General features: G+C 35.9%; 1 protein-coding gene across 2 annotated transcripts in view; it reads right to left on the reverse strand.

The window, feature by feature from the left end:
* Positions 1–20,356, reverse strand: part of LOC136027382 (ecdysone receptor-like) — a 113,528-nt gene that overhangs the window by 39,986 nt on the left and 53,186 nt on the right. The window contains exon 1 of one of the 2 annotated variants that reach the window (XM_065704570.1): positions 1,252–1,644. The exons of the other annotated variant lie outside the window; for it this stretch is intronic. Coding sequence (XP_065560642.1) covers positions 1,252–1,603 — 352 coding nt within the window. The 5' untranslated portion in view covers positions 1,604–1,644. Of the gene's footprint in view, positions 1–1,251; positions 1,645–20,356 lie in introns of those variants that run through there. 2 annotated transcript variants of the gene reach the window in all.

Raw genomic sequence — 20,356 nt, forward strand, 5'->3', positions numbered from 1 at the left:
GACTCTTCTCCTCAAATTCTTATATATTTTCTTCTTAATTCCAAACATTCTTCCTTTACGTTTTTTTTTCTAAAGTTGTACCCTCCTCCCGGAAAAAGCTGCATAAGTACCTGGTCCAAAAACAACATTGACAAAAGATCTCAGAAAAGAAATACGTTTCTCAACTAAAGTATCTTTCAAGTAGTACTTGTCATTTCTCAAAATGGTTCTCAAAGCAACTCCAAATAGAAGATGGCATAATTTGGGAAAACAATTCAAAAATCAAATTGATATTGGACCATGACAGAGACGTAGATGACTGGAAAGTCTTGGAAAACTATAGCTTTAACATGCAAAAATAATAGCTTAAAATAATTGGATCCAGATCAGCTCTTTTAACATTTTAAACGAGGGGCCGCCCTTTTTCCACCACCTGGCGTACACCTCGGAGCGCCATGTGCCGCAGTTCTGCCAAGCGTGGCGCAGTCCCCGCAATGCTTGGCACGCGAAACATGGTCTACACGATTTCTGACCCTCTGTATTCTAAAGAGAGTATGAGATTTGAGAATGAAACTTCCAGAGATTTTTCAGGAGTTGATTAACGAGTTTCATTCACACAGGTCTATAGTTTACTTTAACATTTCAAAGAAAATTTATCCGGAAAGCAACTGTTTACTCTCACCTACTGCCCCCCCCGTCAGACTTTCTTCAGATGACAGCCCTAATAATACTATCTGAAGATGGACCGGCTAAGTCTACAATTCCCAAAATGTTATTAGCCACTTGGCCCTTGGTCCCTAGACTTAGAATTCCAAGTAAGCTTAGCCTGACTCTTGGGGGGAGGGGGTATATCTGTGCTTTTAGATTGACACAAAGTAGAAAGTAAATGTTGTTTTGTCAAAATTTCTATTGGTATAGACCTGTCATGTAGGCAAATTTCAGGGCCCTCTAGAGGGAGAAGGAGTGGAGATGGGTACTTTAAAATACCTTCCCGGGACATACTTTAGCCTGTAGACCCATCCCTGAAAGTTTCATTTTCCTAACCTAAACCCTTTCCGAGATAGCAAGAAGTCAATTAACTAGAATTTTACCGCTGAAAATTCTAGCTAGGCCTCTGTATCGATTGCTTTTGAGCTTGGTTTTGCGTCTGCAGCCATCAAAATTAGTGTTTTTTTAGAAAGCATGTAGTTTCAAGAATTCGAACCTCTGCTCAAACCTCTTTCGAATGGGAATGCTGACTATAGCCCTACTGATGGTCTGAGCTAAGATTACCTGAGCTAGAACAAGCTGAAGACCGTCTTCCGGTATGTGACACTCCCGGACTAGCGGATTGAGGTGGACTGGTTTGAACTGTTCCTCCCATTCCGAAATCCCAAAAGTCTAAATCCATAGTGGAAATTTCTGCCGTCGCCTGTATCGGTTCACTATGACCAGTATTATATGCCGATGCATCATAAGCGATTGTAACACTCAGGTTGGGTCCAATCATGTTATTATTTTCACAAGTACTGAATGGCTTATAGTCTTGACTCATATAATAGGGGTCGCTATAACTTCCATCCCCCATAGAAACACTGAAAGCATCCCCCGCTGAAGGGTTGGGCTCGTAAATTTCTAACTTCATCCGAATTTCACTTTGTTTACCAAAAGTTCACATCAAACTAACTCCTGTCTCGAGTAGGGTGGCGCCAGTTCAGGAGCGGGTAATGGGTGCGGCTTAGTATTTAACGAACCAATAAAAATAAAACTTTCAATGTCATATTTGCATGCTGATATTTTTTAGATGAAAATATGTAACATTTTTTTTTTAATAATAAATAGATCATAAGTCGTTGACTGTATAAAAAAAAAAAAATTCAGTTCATTGTTATCTTTATTGAAGTTCAAAAAGTGGGTCATGAACATAAACCGGACGAGGAACTATGGACAACGAACTAAAATAAGATTTAAATTTCTTTGGATGTACAGGTTCCCATTTGGGTAAACAGACTCGTATTTTGGACAACAGAGGGGTTTCCTAAATAACGTTTTTTATATATATATATATATATATATATATACTATATATACTCCGCAAGATTTGCGGAGTACCAAAAATCCATTAAGTTTATGTTCTTTTAGACGACATCATTCTTTCAACTTATCTTTAAGGTAAAGTTAAGAGTCCATATCTAAACCGAAACTGTGTCCGACTTAATTGTTCAGTAGGAGGAAGGTACTAAAAGAATTTTTGGTTAAGAGACTACCAAAAGATATTTTCTCATGGAGAGGGGTTAAAGATTTTATTTTACCCACGTTTTACGATCAATTTACGGTTCTGAGAAATTTTTTTGAAGGGGGAATTCAAACTTGGTAGCCCTCCTAGGATGCAGCCCTGATATGAGCGCTAATTTATTTTGGAATAATGGTTTACGAACAGTTATTTTCGAAACTTTTCTAATGTAGGGAAACTTGTGAAATTTTCTCACTTATTAATTTCTTCAATTTTTAGGATTAGCCTAGATAGAAAAAAGAGAGAATTTTTCAGTGGTAACTGTAATTGTATCGTTTCAAAAGAAGCAAATTTCTAGATTTGTTGGTAATTGAGAATTATTCCAAATGAGTTGTTGTAATTGATTATTTCCGCTGCTATTGTTTGGTTATGACCTCCCCACGTGCAAGAAGGATGGGAATGAGCCATTTGTATGCACATGAGGTAGCATCAGGAGGGTAAAACGTAGAATCAGAGGTTTAGAAGGCAGGACCTCATGTACCGTTACGGGCTCAAAGTTGAATACAACAGCAATGACGAACGGTGGATAGGCCCGTACTCCTGTCCAACTTTAAAAATTTTCATTTGAATTCTTTATTGCCTCGTTTCCATGTGTACAGGGATCAATACATATTATAATTAAATATAAAAAACATGTTTTTTTTAAAATGAAAGTAAGGAGCGACATTAAAACTTAAAACGAACAGAAATTACTCCGTATATAAAAGGGGCTGTTCCCTCCTCAGCGCCTCGCTCTTTACGCTTAAGTTTGACTCTTTCTCTCAACTCTACTTTTTAAAACAGTAAAATTTCGTTAGGATTGAGCGTCACATAAATAGCTACTTAAAGGAAGCACTTGAGTGTTGGTGGTACGATACATAAGTACCACTTTAAATTTGATATTCAGCAATACAGGGAGGGAAGGGGCAAAAACTTACCAATTCTCTACTTTAGGCACATTTGCATATTAACCATTGCTTTCCCTTTCAATAAGTACAAAGATTCAGAGGTTTGGAACATAAAGTCAATTTTTTTTTCGGGAGGTGAAACAGGAAATGAAAACCGTTCAAAGGCATGCACTCATGGTGTAGATCTTGGGCCCAAACGATCCTCCCCAAAAGTTGTGATTGATTTTATAGTTGGATAAGAATCGTCTTCGTTGTTGTTATTTGCTGTTGATTCTTATAAAAAAAAAAATCATCAGCAAGATTATGTTTCCATACATCCAAGAAGTACATTATTAGCCCTTTTCCAAAGAGATTAGAATCTCGTGTGGGATTCCCAACTATATGCAATTTGCACGCCTCGACATGGACAAAATTTGGGGGCGGGGATCCAAAACCACGTAAATCATTTGGTTTTACTTTTTTGACACATTTCCCACCTCTCCCTCAGAAATAAACGACTAGCTACTCAGCTACTTGCCTAGTTCCGAAACTACCATTTTCAACTCTATTAGAAATACCACTTTGAAAGTAGACACGTACAAAGGCATTTATTCCAAAGACAGAGGGGGGTTATGAAAATGTCGGAAAAAATTGCAAGAAACTTCACACTTCGAGGGAGCAAAATTGGAGGATCTCCCTACTTAAGTGCTTTTATGAGATAGTTACAGCTTTTGAAGTATTAGCATAAGTAATTCAAGATTCATCACGCATTAGAAATAATTTTAACTATTTGAATAATTTATATTAAATAATTATAATATTAATGCATGATTATTAATGTATTCTAGATAAATCCAAGTTCTAAACGCGGAAGGATTTTGGCATTCAGAAATACAAGAAATAAGCTGAAGGGCTTTCTTAGCCTTGAAAAACTTTGGCACTGACATTAAATAGCCATCGCTGAGCTTGGACTCATGATTAAGCGAAAAATTGGTTTGGATTTGAGCCCAAAACATTTTTAAGCATAGCAAATTAAAGAAAAAAAAACCTACAAAAGGAACATGAAATAAACAAACCTGAATTGGTCAAATTTCATTCGTTAACCCAAAGAGTAGGGCAATATCCTTATAAAAATTTTTAGCCTACTACTTCGCTTTCATTAAATTTAAATAAGGGAAGTTCTTCTAGTAATAAGTACTCATTTGAGATATATGGATAAATCTATGATGTAACATATTAGGCAATAAGAGAATTTCAAGAAAGAGTCAGTGTCCCCAATGATAACAAATAGGCATAATGTTGCCGATTAACCATAAAATGGCTGCATATCATAATATGTTCGTTTGATGCCCGCAAGTTCATATCAGGAAACGTTGCACGTACACACCCCCACCCTCCCTTACAAAAATACAGTTTCCAAATAATTTACCCCCCCCCTCCCAGGGCGTACAAATTTCTCAACAGGTGTCCGGTCAAAACGGTGGAGAGCCATTAAGATGGAAAAAACTTTCTAGCACTGAGACCTTGAGAAGAAAGTGTCAATTGTCATTATCGAGTAGCTACTGAAGATGTTCCTACATTGATCTTATCTCAATCCAATATCTCCATGTGGATTAATTCTTACTAATCCTCATTTTTCTCAACTTCAATCAAGGACGAATACAGGCGGAGGACATTTGGGCTCACCCCCGAAATCGCAATAAAAAATAATAAATTATCGGCACTTCTAAATTGAATTATCAAACAAAATTTGCTTTTTTATTATCATTAGCCCCCTCCCCCTAGAAAACAGTTCCTGCACAATTGAATGTCCTCAGCAGTGGTTAGACAATTTTAAGAATTAACTCAAGTGACCAAAAACAAAAATTGACAACCAAAACATAAAAAACTCATTTTTCCTCAGGAAAAATGAGTTTTCTTTCTTATTTTTTGTCATAATAAGAACGATTTTGCTATAAATGCTTTACAACTGCTGATTGCAGTAAAAAAAAAAAAAAAAAAAAAAAAAAAAAAAAAAAAAAAAAAAAAAAAAAAAAAAAAAAAAAAAAAAAAAACTGAGGGACTCCCAAACTAATCCATTGCTGGTTGGTGATGAAAAGTGATGATTACATCTAACTATCAACAAAAGCATCAAACTTGAAACCCGACCCTATGTACTTCTAATTACAATGTTTGCGCTTCACCTCCGTCACCTTCAACACAAGATTTCCCAACATAGCCATCGTTTGTGGAGTCGCTGATGTAAAGATGCCAAGAAGTAGCCTCTCTAAAATTTTCCTCCAGCCAATTAATTCTAATTTGAGATAGCTCACGGCACCTCAGGAGAAAATGGCCCAAGCTGTTCTCCTCCGCATCGCAGAGCGGACAATATTTCTATACGCATTACCGTCATAATTTTTAAAAATAATTGATGTCTAAAAAGTCAATCGATGGATTTAACAATAATCAGAACTAGGCTATTATTTAAGGCTAATTAAAAAGACTCTAGAACAAGAAGGTCTACCGTTATTTCAGGAATCTCCCTACTGCTTTAAAGCAGCCCCTCCCATGAGGTCAGATTCCCTTCTCCGTTCATGATACAGACTCAAAGTCGTGAGATTCAAAATGCTATAATTCAATATGCTACCAATCGAGAATCTTTCAATAAAGAATTTATCCGTTGATAAGTGGATTATGCCAGGGCTCTTTTCTTTGTTTCCTTGTTTGTTCTTTGTTTTTTCTTCGTTTTATGAGATTTCCTGGATCAAATGGGCATTTTGATCAACACAAATAGATTTTGTAGCGCGAGTATAGACAGCTTCATAAAGGTTTTGGATTTGTTTTCTTAATGGTAGAATAATTATGTTACCTGAGCCACGGGTGATACTATTCAACACTTGGCATTTCATTGAAAAAAAAAATCTAAAAAACTACTAGTGATAGTTGAGAATTCCCCCATTAATCCCCCCGCCACTTCATTCGGAAAACATCTTGGGCCAGTCTAACCTATTGGTAATATACTTCATTCTTGTATCGATAAATACACAGCGCTCCTTTCCCTTTTAGGGAAAAAACCTAAAAGCGGACTTACCAGATGAAACAAGAAATACTAGTAAATCGAGTCATTGCAGGTGGTACCAGTGACCGACAAGAATTGTTATTGAAAACAGAGATTTAGAAGAAAGTCTTCTTGTTGACAAATAAACAGTGCAGATGGGATTATAAACCAGTTTATATTTGCGCAAAAGCCAAGCTAATTGAATTCAAAACCCTTGAATTACAGCTCAAATTCCAAAATAAAATTTCGTAAATATATTTTAACTCTTGGTTGAGATTAAAGGGTTTCAGACAGCCAACCAATGGTGTACACATAGTTGTGGCTCTAAACATTCTTCCACATTAACGTCATACATAATATTCTTACCCTCAGCATCCCCCTACCCCCAAAAAACACACACAAACGACCATTGCGTAATCTCCAGTTGCATTCTCTTTTAACATTGTTGTCAAGGTTTTAACCAAAGAGTATTGATAATTCATAAGTGGAAACGACGCTAGTATAAAAAAAAACACAAACGCCATCTAGCGCCTGGCGAAATTTGGCATTTTTAGGCCCAATTAATCAGCCATGATTTGTCCTCATCAAACACAGGCATCATTAATGCGTGCCTAATTAATGTAAAACGCCTAATTATGTTAACAAGGCAATTAGGCATAACCCTTCGCCATCATAGACAAATAGGCTAGGTCTTATAATATGTCTTTTAAACAGTAGGTTAGCCTACCCTAAACAGCCAAATACTTGATTTTTAAGACTTACACAGAGACTTCATCTTTAAGCGATATAAGTATACAGATCAGGCCCAAAGAGCGTAGGAAACTATGAGTTTTCAATACAATTTGGTTAGGCCTTTACCAATTATCCATTTCGACTTGAATGTTTTCTACTTATTTAAAGACATTTTAATGATTTCGCCAGCCACTACGCTGCGTCTGGCGCAAGTAGTTTCCAACTCCTATCGTTCCATGTAAAAAAGCCGAAGTTTCCGCTCTTATAGTTTCCTATGCTCTTTGATTTTATCTTCAAAGTACTTGATTGATAATTGACTCACTCAGGGCTAGATTTAAACCTTTGACGCTCCTAGGCCCAAGCGTTTTTGGCACTCCATTTTTGCGAGATTTTCGGGAAAATCCTTGAAAATTCGGGAATAGCGGAAGTACTGAACAGGTCGCAAGTGATGAGCCAATAGTAAGGAAAGAGAGAAGTGACACCAAACTCCCAGCAGCCATCCTTGGGAGACATCTGACAGTTTATAAGCGACCACGGAATTCCTGTGTTGTTGTTTTTTTTTAATAACTTTTTTTTGTGAATAGGCAGCATGGCGGCGGAGTGAACCTGGCATTTGATGATAAATCACGTCAGTCCAGTTTTTGTTAAGAAAAAATCACTCAATGATAAATTATTGCACCTCTTGGCGTTATGCACCCCTACGCTCAGGCCTAGTGGGCCTATTGGTAAATCCAGGCCTGGACTCATCACTTTAGGCAGTCAAATCTTTTTTACTCATATATTCAGTTGTGTATCCAGCAATACAGGAGTAAAATATCTCTATATGATGCATTTATTGCACCGTATACAGAAAAGGTATAACAGCGGTGTACAAAAAAACAAAGAGATTACTGAAAAATTCAGCAAAATATTATGCAAAACTACGAAAAAATATCACTGAAGGAGAATGAAGAATTTTCATATAGTGGTACCAAAGTAAAAGAAAGAGCCAAAATTTTCCCAAACCAAAAATATTTAATCCGTACAGACAAAACCGTATTTGGGGGGGGGGGGAAACAAGATTTCAATCCCCCAACGGAATTATTTTTCTCCGATTCGTAAAACGTAAGAAAATGCACATAAACAAGTTTTTCATTCTACCCCCCCCCCCAATAAAAAAGAAACTGGTAATTAAAAAAAATATTTGTATTTCTTTTTACAGGGAATTACAACAATTCAAAAACCTTAAAAAAGAAAACCAAAAGTTTGAAGTTTAGTAGAAATCATTGTTAGAAATCGCAAGTTCAGTATGAAAAGACATTAAATTGCTTAAAGAGCAAAAAACTTGTAATTGCAAAAATAATTGCGTATATTTTAGCAAGAAATTAGAGCAATTCAAAAATTTTAACAAAGAAAACAAAAAGTTTGAAGCTTAGTAGACCATTGGTGTTAGAAATCGGACTTCCAATAATCAAATTTCGCCGAGTCACGACGTAGGCAATAATGCTCCTAAACCAATGAATCAAAGAAATTTATCATCCAAATCCTGGCTTGTGCCTTTCTACATCGGGGTCTGTTGCGGATATAAAGCAGAAAACAAAGAATGATTTTATTAAGTACCTTAAATCTATTTAAAAGTACTCTAAAAGGATTGGTCTAAATTGATCAATTCTGAGAAGCTGATAAAAGTGATCTTTATAATAGTGATTCGATTTCTAGTTCAACTTGGTATGTTTACTATTCGGGAATTTTTTCCAAAATTAATTTTTTCGTGCAGTCACATTATTCTCGGTTACTTTCTAAAATTCTTCCGCCTTCGCTTCATCAAGGCCATATTATTCCAGTATCAATAACTGCAGTTGAAAATGCAATTAAGCAACTGAAATCTTCATCCATTGATATTGACGGTATTAGTGTAAATAATATAAATCCAAAGTGTGTTGTTCTTATATTTCATTTGCAGTTGTTGTTCCAAATGTGTTTAACATCTTCCCTGGTTCCGGATAGCTTTCTTTGTGGAAATGTCACCTCAATTCTAAAGCGGGGAAACTCCCTTCTCAATGTTCATCTTATTGCCCTATAACCACTACGTGTAACTTGAGTAAAATCCTTGAATATATTTTAATTCCTCATTTAAATGAAAATATAAATTTCGGATCGAATCAATTCGGGTTTTAATCTGGTATTGGTTGTCAACATGCACACCGTGTTCTTTCTTCCGCCCTTAAGAATAGCATGGCTGAGGGATCGCCACTTAATATGTGTACTTTGGACCTTTCTAAATCTTTTGACAATGTAGTTCACAGTCAAGCTTTTTTTTCCTTTTTAAAAATGGTGTAATTCTTTCAGTAATTTTTCTTCTTCGTTTTTGGTATGAGAATTCTTTCCTCCGAATCAATAAATCTGGATCTCCGTTTGTCCGTTTATGTCGAGGTGTCAAGCATGGAGGGGTTTTATCACCTAGTATATTCAAAATGTGCATTTCTGGTATTTTGGAAGAAATTAGATCAAATTATTTTATTGGACTTTCAGATGTTTCTTATCTTGCTTATGCAGATGACCTTTTACTTTTGTTTAAAAATAAGCAAGGTCTCTCGTTTATGGTCTCAAAAGTTTCACGTCTATTTTCTAATATTGGTCCTTTTCTTAATGTTGAGAAATGTGAATTTCTAGTTTTTAATGATCCGACTTCCTCTAATGCTCCCTTAGCTTGTCGCGGTTTTTCTATACCCTTTGTTTCCGCCTTTCGGTGGTTGGGCATTACTGTTACGAATTCAATTTCTTGCCTTCGGCAGTGCACTGTTCGTGATGTTCAAAACAAAATTCAAATGGGCTTTTCTAAGATAGTTGCTAATCGAGAGAAGTATAATAGACGTGCACTCGGTAGACTATATGCTACATTCTGTGATCATTCTGTCCTTGATCTTTCTGGTCTTTATCCCCTTCTAAAGAAAAAAGATGTTAATCAGATTCGGACTTTTTATTTCAGATATTGTAAATTTTTACTTTATCTCCCCCCTCGGTATAGCAATGGGAAGATAATTCGTAAGTTTGATGTCCCTGATATAAGTGCAAAGTTGGCCCTCCTGCATGGAAGGTTGTCGGAATCAGCTTTTTATCGTTTATCGCCTCATCATCCTTTGGTCCGTCTGTTCGGTTAATCTCATTGTAGCGTAGTGTTTTTTCTATTTGTAGTGTATTTTACTTGCAGTGTATTTCATTTTTTTTTCTTTTTGTTACTCCACAAGTGCCATAACTTGTTATGATGTGGGTTATAAATTAATTATTATTATTATTATTATTATTATCATTATTATTATTATTATTATTATTATTATTATTATTAAATATCTTTGAAAAGACATATCAATATGAAAAACTTATCTAGGAGTAAACCCAAAAAAGAAAAATTTACAAGTGATATAATTGACAATTTGTTGGAAGAAAAAAAGTTTTGTCCCACCACCTGAACAATTATCAAATATACAGCCTGGAGCATCACATTAGACTAGACCAATAAGGGTAGCTAAAGAAAAGAGTGTTAGCAAATTGTCTGGAGTAATAAATATCCAAAATAAAGTAGAAAGAAAATAATTTTAGAAGATAAGCGACAGCGAGAATCAAAGCGTATCTAAATTGAATCTATAGAGATGAGAACTTAAATGATGATTCTTTGGAACCATCTTAAATATCAAAAGTGATGAGACCAAGAGAACACCCCGAACATATTAAACTCACGACGGGTGAAAATCAGCAATCTGGACTATCAAATGAAACAAGACCTAAGAAACAAAATTTACAAGCGTTATAAATGATAATTTGTTGGACAAAAAGTTTTTGTCACACCGCCTGAACATTTAACAAATCTACAACCTGGACCGTCATGAAAAATTAGACCAATAATGGCAGGTAAAGTAATGGACATTAGCAAATTGTCTGAAGTAACGAAAATCCAAAATGAAGAAGAAAGAAAAATGGGGTTAGAAGATAAGCGACAGCGGAGTCAAAATGTGCCAAAACTGAAAATGATAGTTATGATAATTAGGTTTGGGATTTTGACATGGATAAGGTCATTAATCCTTACTATGCCTTAGTTTAAAAAAAAAGTTTTGGCAATATGTATTTCATAATGACAAAAGACAACCTGGGACAAATGTCAACATTCAACATTTTATAAAAGCTCCAAGCAATGAAATAGTTATAAATAACGACATTAGAGTTTATTACGACGTTAGCTAAGAACCTGATACTGCATCAGTCTCTGTTAAAAAAAACCAAGGTTCGGCGTGATGTTTTTCATTATGACAGAAGAATGTTTTTCCTAATGAAATTTTTGTGTAATCGCAAAAGCCAAGGCAAAAATTAAAAGTCCAGTAACAAAAAAAAAAAACGGAATTTTACAACGGCGCTAATTCTAATTTAAGGTGATTTGAATTGATGAAAATGAAGCAGTGATAAATGTAATTAGAAAACTAGTGAAAGTGAGAATCACAACAGCGAAAGAAAAGGGCATAGAACAAACGACAGCGAGAATCAAATTAAATTGTAGACGAAATTTTGAACAGTGATCTGTGGTTGGAAACTGGAAAAGACGTATTTATTATCTGTAACACAGTAAGAAACTATATGAGATGATGTATAGATCTAAACTGCTAGAGCAAAAGGCGTGTAAAAAAATTTCTAAGGTAAAGATGAACAAAAATTGACAGTGAAATCTACGGTTGGAAAACAAGGAACAGCGATGACTGCCCACAAAAACGATTTAAATAGGTGAGGACTTTAAGAAAGAATTCGTATTTTTCACAGCGTAGCTGTATCGAACCTGTGGTGACGTCATGTCATCAAGAAAAGGCTCAAATTGTCTGCGGTTAGAAGACAAGCTACAATGAGAATCCATATACAGAAGCCTGTCGCGTGCCGAGGCCCAGCGGCGAAGCCGCCAGGCTCTCTGTACTTGTGTTTATACTGAAAGAACAACTCTTTGAACAACAGCTTAGATACCAATACAGTTATGAAAACTTGGTTTATTTTTGGGACACAGTGCGCGGTAGCGATGCTAGCGGCTGGAAACAGGAAACTGGCAGCATAGTTTAGATGACAATATTGGTATCTAAGCTGTATATGCAACAAAACAAAATTGCGTTCCCGCCTATTGTGTTGTAGTACGATCTATGCGTCGGAGCGCGGGCTTGGAGGAGGCGCCAAGGTCAGAGCTCTGTATCAAAAGCTTTTCACGGGCAAGATAGGAGTTTTCATAACTGTATATTGGTCGGAATCTCATACTGGCCTAAAAGCTTCATAATTTTTCAACAAACAAAAGAAACCTTAAAAAATTACATTCTCAGATATGAACAGACCAAACATGGACCTAAGGGGGGGGGGGAATTATTTTGACGTTCTTGCAATTTTAGGGGTCCGGGAGAGCATAGGGCGAAGTCGAATGCTAACCAAACTACATAATGCTGGACCGTTCGGTCAATAGTTGCACGGCTACGAGATGAATTAAAAATCAAAGGGCTCTGTAGTCAAAGAAATCCCAGAAAGCCAGAGCTATATTATACAAACCGTTTAGAACACCAGGAGTATTTCAGATCATTTTTAAGTACAATTGTTGGTTCAAATACCTAAGCCACGGTCGAGGTCGAGGCCTCCAATTGAGTGAGAAGCAAACCTGGGATTAATTCCCCCCCCCTTATTAGAATTGTATAAAAATGATGGTAGTTCATTTATTAATAGGTATGTCTATCTATTATCCGTCCATGCGTCATTCATAGTGCAGTAGAATCCATGGTAGATAGTCATGGAGCTAACATAGTGATAGAACCAATAGTTTTCCAAGTGTTTGGTTAATTTGGCACGGGTAATTGTCGCTCAGTCTCCTGATTTCTAAAAATGCAAATAATTTGACAATATACTCTAACTCTTCCATTATTAGTTTTATTTAAATCTTGAGGGGACGTACACTTTTAAAAATTCACGTTGAACTTACGTTTTTAAAACTCAAACTAACGTTAATAACATAAAAGCGTGTAAAACGGTTACGTCATTCTTTACGCGTTTTATTCCTGGGTGGTTTCTCTCCACTTTCTCAATTTTTTTTGTACGAGTCTTCACATACGATATTCGGTGCAGAGATGATTTTGGCTTTCGGCCATTTGTAGACCTAAATTTACTATTTCTTTTTCTTAATCTTTTTTTCTCCCTGTTTTCAACCATGGGGCGCATTGGGGAGATGTCTATTTTCGTGTTCTTTGATATTGTTCATATGTTACTAGCTGTTGGCGCTTCGCACCACCCCAACACCTAGTTGGTGGGGGCGCTTCGCGCCCCCTCCCCCAATCCCCCCTGCGCACGTAAGTCGTTACGCGCCATATTAGTTACGCGCCATTCTAGTTGTGTCCATGTGTCCCTGTGAATATAGATATAGATAGAAATTTACCTGTGAATATAGATAGATATATATATATATATATATATATATATATATATATATATATATATATATATATATATATATATATATATATATATATATATATATATATATATATATATATATATATATATATATATATATATATATATATATATATGTTTTTAACTACGTAAAACTTGCGAATATACAACATTCTTCGCTGTCCCATTGTCTGTGCATATAAATAGATTGTCAGGTTTACCGACTTAACATGCAACATATAATTGTCCATGGGAAAAACAATCCGTATTCAGATCTATACCTCATTATACTAATGATTGCCCTTGAGCTTTGTTGATGGTGATTGCTAATCGAACATTAGCGCCACCCCAACACCTAGTTTGTGGGGGCGCTTCGCACCCAACCCCCCAAGCACCCCCGCGCGCGTAAGTCGTTACGCGCCATTCCTGTTGTGTCCCTGTGTCCCACCTGTGAATATAGATAGATAAATATATGTTTTAAACTACGTAAAACTTGCGAATAATAATAATAATAATAATTTATAATAATAATAATTTATTCCAGAATATACAACATTCTTCGCTGTCCCATTGTCTGTGCATATAAATATATTGTCAGGTTTATCGACTCTTGAACATGCAATATATAATTGTCCAGGAAAGAGAGGAAGGTTTGAACTCACCCCCTAAAATTTTTCTGCGACTCGTAAAAAAGTAATGAAAATATACGTAAATAAATTTTGAAACATTTTCTAGGATTTGTTGAACTACCCCCTCCCCCCCCGAGCAAAAATCCTGGATACGGACTTGATGGGAAGGATTCCTTTTTTAAGTAAGTAGGAAATTGTTCCCATTTTTTAAGCAAGTTCATGTCATTCTAAAAAAAAAAGTGTAAGTGAAATCATTATCCCGGGCTTGATGAATATGACAGACTTGAAACTAGTAAACCCAGAAATATAAGTATCTCCCTGAATATAAGTATCTTCCTGTTGATGCAAGCTACAGCTGTAAGTTTATTGTAAAACAGTATTTTTCACAGGGAAGATACATCTTATTTAAATTGTTTCAGTGAATTTGTTTCCGATTCCTTCAGCGATATAGGCTTTTTATTTGCTGTATTGTTACTCTCAACTCTCCATTTTTTTTACACGTTTTAACGTTCTTTTCTTCTTTTTTGGTTTGAATTGTTTTTTTTCTATAAATAAATTCAAAATAAATACAATTCAAACCGAAAACTTTTCATTTAGGAATTCTTACCACGAATGGCAATTCCAATGTCACCCAAATTCTGCAATGCCTAAGCGCGAAGCTTGTCGACTTGCATACATATTTCTTTTATAACGGGCTATCAATGTTAATAATGCAAGAGAAAACATTTCCTAACAAAAATTGTCTCGAACGAGAGTCGAACCCGCGATCCGTCACTAAGTTGTCCAGCGATTTGTCGAGTCGAACATACAGGGAACAAAACAGATTACATCAATGTACTGAAATTGTCAAAATAGGCCGTAAGAATGTTCGATAGAAACATATCTCGTGTTACATCACTCAAAGCTGACACATCATTCGTATAACAGAATAAAAAACATTTGATTGCAAAAATTGCAATAATCAGCCGATTGCAAAAAGGTACACAAGGGAGATGGTTTTTCTGGCTCCGCCAATCAAAACTTTTTTAGTTTGTTACGATTCCCCATGCTTAACCCTGTGTATAGTTTCCCTTGGAGGAAGGGGGCTAGAGCTTGTCATCCCCAGAAATGAGAGCCTATCTCCCTAAAATGAGTTCCTTCGTAGGTTACTGAGTGATTCAACAATAACTCTTAAAATGCAATACTTCTATTAATAAAAAAAAATGATTAAAGAAGCTTGAAAAATGTATTATATGGATTACTCTTAATGGCAAACTCTCCTAAGGACAAGGGAAAAACAATTATTTTGTGGGATCCTTCGGGATAATCTCAAGGAAGGGAGATTGCTCTTATACCCACCCTATCTCCAGGTGCTATTAGTTAAATTTCCGAAGGAACAACGTACATCAGGTGGCAAATGCCAAGCATGGTGAAAGTGTGCCACGACTGCCACGTGTTGTAGGGACCATACCGTACGTAGTGGAGCCGTACGGCACACATGGTGCTCAGAGATGGACATAGGGAGGGAGGTGGAAAATGGGCAAATCCCTCGGAAATTTCAACGAAAAAGGCACAATTTCACGCCAAGGCAGACACCTCGATCATTTCCTTAAATTTATGAGAAAGACATCCATGATTTCAAGTAAAGCTCCTGAAACGGTAAAAAAAAAAGAAAAAAAAAAAAAAAAGAAAAAAAGATAGTACTTATAAAGATAACCTACTTAAGACTAATCTACGAAAGAATAATATTTATTAAAGATAACAGTACTTTTAACAAAATAGCTTGTTTTATTGTGAAAATCCACGATTTATTTAAATACGATAATCCACAGATAAGACCAAGACAGTAGAACATAGAATACAGTTCCATTCAGGAAAATGTCAATTTGATTAAATCCACCTATTACTCAGAATGGTAAAGAAGCTCAAGAAATCCTTAGCCCTAAGAGATATTGAAGGAACCAGACACAATGTTTTCTAACAAGACCAAGTTTACACCAATTTGAAATTGACGGTTAGAAAATCTATGTTCCATACATTCTAGGTCTCTTAAGAGCGTAAATACCCAAACGGCAATACACGATAAACAAAAACGGATACACAAAAAAGTCTCCGTTTTGCCGTTCTCTTTTGTTCAATTTGTAATAATTTTTTACAGTTTTTTCTTTTTCTTTAATGTTGCTCTTTTTTCTTTTTTCTCCTGTTCTTATTATCATTTTTTTGTAACTGTAAAAAGTGATTATTAACGCGGAGTTCTTAATCAAATATTTTCTGGAGGAGGGGAGAATAAAATCTGAACCAGAATTAATAGCGTTGCAAAGTCTCTATCACCACTCAAGCAATGGAAACTGCGTATGGATAGAGGGATAGAGGGTGTCCAAACATCCGTACAATCGTTTAGGGACGCTTCCCTGTCCACAGTTCTCTATTGAACGTCGAGAAAGGTCTGGCCATACTCTACACAGGGTCCCAACACGTGTTAAACCGAGAACTGTTTCTGAGACTGGAATAAAACGTTATTATTTTGCCTTCTTGCGCCCCCTCCTGCAAAACCACATGGCTTTCAGCCCTATTTAGAGAAAATCTAAGATGGTGTCTATACCCTCCCTCAATTTTTTTAAGGCTTTAAACTTGTAAAATCAACACATCTGGACATAAACAGTGGTTTCTTAGCATCTAGCATTCGAACAAAATATCTGCGTCTGTTCCCCAAGGTTCTATTTGCATTCCTCAATATATTATCGAACTATTTAAATATTTAGATTTCAACTATAAATTCTTCTAGTAGTTGAGTCGAGGGGGGGTGCGCACTATAGGTGATCGATGTGCGCATCGTTGCACCTTAGATCCTACTTCGTGTGGCTTTAAGCCTGTATCTGCTTCAATCTCCTTGTCTCCTGTTCGGCCTCTGTACATTTGTTGTAAAGGAAGCAAACAAATACATAGCCCATTGCCGCAGTAATAGCTAGTTCAGCCCTTCAATTACAGGGAATTATATCAAACATAAACAAGCAACAAGCAAATTACACGAGAAAAATCCAAGTATACACAAAAGAGTGGCGAAGCAATGAGGCGTCAGATGGTATGATATGCTTGGTCTACCACTAAACAATAGCTTTAACTAAGCAAGGACAATTAGCTTGGGCCAATGAACTTTTTTTGTCTAATATTTTCGCACTTATTTGAAATTATTTTATTTTGTTGATAATAATAGGCCCCATACCAGCCCCTCCCCCTCTCCAAGAGACTTTAATCTCTTCAGAGTTACTATAGTAGTATACTTCAGACAATACTTGCGTTTCAACTAGCCAAGGGCAACTTAGTCAAATAGACTTTTTTCCTCTTAACGAATGCCCTTTGGATATAAACTTCGTCGTATTTGCCAGTAATCAAAAGCATTTGAAGTTAGAAAAGACGAAAGTGACTCAAAGAAATCTTCGCTCATTGGTCACAATTCATATCTCTATAATTTGTTTTATATAGATGAGATAACGTGGTTGGTGGAAAATCGCTTACAAGATAAATCCTAAAGACCTCCCAAGAAAATTTTGACCCAAAAATACAACTGTTGAAGCCTAAAACCCCATTTACAGAAAAATTATCCGCCCAACCCCAAAAGAACAATGACATAGCTAATTATTTTTCAGGGGGAGCCCAGCTAAGGATTGGGGAGGGGTTACCTGCCCCTGTAAAAACTTGCCTTTTCAAAGACTTTCGAGAATTCTTATTATGGAGGAGGGTAATTAGTTTTATAAGAGGGCATTGAAAGGGCTAAGGAGCATATAGGGGGGGGGGGAGAGGGGAGGTGATACCTGCCTCTGTAAAAATTAGTTTTTCGAAGACTTTCGAGAATCCTTCTTGTGGGGGAGGGCAGCTTGCTTTCTAAGAGGGCATTGAAAAGGTTTGATTATTCTGAGTCAGCGTTATTTAACACAGAAAAAGGCAGTCTATTGGAACAAAAACTTAAACGACAAGTTTTAAGAAATTAAATTTTCCAGCCCTATTAAGAAAAAAAAATTGTTGGTGTGTGAATATCAAGGCAATAGGTTGAACACAACCGTTATAGAAGCCAAACTAATTAAGTGGAACAAAAAGTCAAGAAACAAAACATAGATATCTGGTGTTGACGCACTGTTCATTCGGAAAAAAAAAAAAACTTTAAAAAATTGCAGGCGTTTTGGAGCTCGAACAATATAAAATTCTCATGCATTTAAACATGGACTCAATCAAATTACCTTTTAAAAAAAATTATTTAATATTCAATGACCAAAATGATTTCCGAATTTTCTTGTTTTTTTTTGCATTGAGTCGTATGTTTGGGAATATTATAAAAACATTCGAATCTAAAGCATCCAATATTCCGACCCTAAAATTTAAATATAAAATAGAATGAGCGACATGGAATTAACTGATTTGACTTCTTAATTTTTCACAAGAATTTTCAGTGAAAACCTGCATGAACGTGATGGTTTGCCCACAATAAACAAAAAAAACAAAAAAACACGAAAATATCCCATCAAAAAATTTAGAAAAGGAAGATCCAAAAATATCAATTTCCATCCTAACGTTTTTGTGGTTGTTTTTTTTTTCACTCCATTGTAGTTTCTTGTTCTTTTATTTGGCGGTAACAAAATGATACAACAGCAGCATCTTTATTTTTATTTTCAAAAGCTTAGGTAGCGCTAACGTATTAGCAAGTTGAGCAATTAAACAAAAATACTACTTTTTCCCAATATGCCACAAAAGGCAAAAGAAATCGTTTCATGATAAGCAGGGACATATTTTTCAGATTAGCCGAAACTTCATCAAAAATAGAAGCTAAAAATGGCCAGAATTTTAACTGAACTAGACGAAATTCTCTCTACGAAGGGACTAGTCATATTACAAGTTAGTGTTCAGAATAAAATTTTACATGTTACAGCAAATACAGGAAGCACTAGAAGTTGTCTTAACGACATTATGAGACAATGCACACAACATTCGAAATTCAACCAAAAAATCTTATCATCTCAAGGAAAATGTGATGGGACTATTTACACATAGCTGTGGTTTTTCTAGACATCCTCTACTCCTTTACTTACTTTTGGGATAAGAAATTTTCAGTGGTAAAATAATTATATTGGTCTTTATGAATGTGTGCTGAATGACTAAGTTCATACTAAAATATACTTTAAACGGATTCATTCTCTGTACTCACGCACCAAAGGAATGAGTGCTTCTACCACTTGGTTAATATATCAATATTAACTATAGCATATCAAACAGTTCGTGGTAACGAACTGTAGTAAGGAGCGACCCGGCTCAATAGTAAACGAAACTCTAAAAAACGGAATTTCGATGCTAAAAGATATACTAAATGAATCAGATTTTTATGCTGATTTCAAATATATAAGTTTCATCAAATTTAGATGTGGGATTTCGTATTTTTTTGCCAGAAGACAAATCACGGGAGCGTGTTTATTTATTTGTTTGTTGTTTTTTTTTTCCAGGGGTCATTGTATCGACCAAGTGGTCCTAGAGTGTTGCAAGAGGGCTCATTCTAACGGAAATGAAACGTTCTAGTGCCCTTTTTAAGTGACCAAAAAAATTGGAGGGCACCTAGGCCCCCTCCCACGCTCACGTTTTCCCAAAGTCAACGGATCAAAATTTTGATATAGCCATTTTGTTCCGCATAGTCGAAAACCATAATAACTATGTCTTTGGGGATGACTTACCCCCCCCCCCCCACAGTCCCTGGGGGAGGGGCTGCAAGTTACAAACTTTGACCAATGTTTACAAACAGTAATGGTTATTAGGAAGTGTACAGACGTTTTCAGGGGGATTTTTTTTTGGTTTGGCTGTGGGGTTCAGAGGAGGGGGCTATATGGGAGGATCTTTCCTTGGAGGAATATTTCATGGGGGAAGAGAAATTCAATGAAAAGGGCGCAGGATTTTCTAGCATTACTATTAAAAAAACAATGGAAATATAAACATGAAAAAGTTTTTTCAATAGAAAATAAGGAGAAGCATTAAAACTTAAAACGAACAGAGATTATTACGCATATGAGGGGTTCTAAAAATACTTTAGCATAAAGAGCCAGGTATTTAGGAGGAGATAAATACTTCGCTCTTTATGCTAACTTATTTTTAGTAATTTCAACTATTTATTCCGCGGCCTTTCGGATTCGGGGTTCATTCTTAAAGAATTGGGACAAAACTTAAGATTTAGTGTGAAGAGCGAGGTATTAACGAGGGGACAAACCCCCTCATATATGTAATCAAAAATATAAGAATATAAAAGTTTGTTACGTAAGTTAATTCTTAAGTTACGTATATTTTTTACTAATAAAAACGTTCGTTAAAAATTAAAAGTTCTAGTTGCCTTTTTAAGTAACCGAAAAATTGGAGGGCAACTAGGCCTCCTTCCCCACCTCTTATTTCTCAAAAT

Source organism: Artemia franciscana, chromosome 5, assembly GCF_032884065.1.
Source record: "Artemia franciscana chromosome 5, ASM3288406v1, whole genome shotgun sequence".
Lineage (NCBI taxonomy): Eukaryota > Metazoa > Arthropoda > Branchiopoda > Anostraca > Artemiidae > Artemia > Artemia franciscana.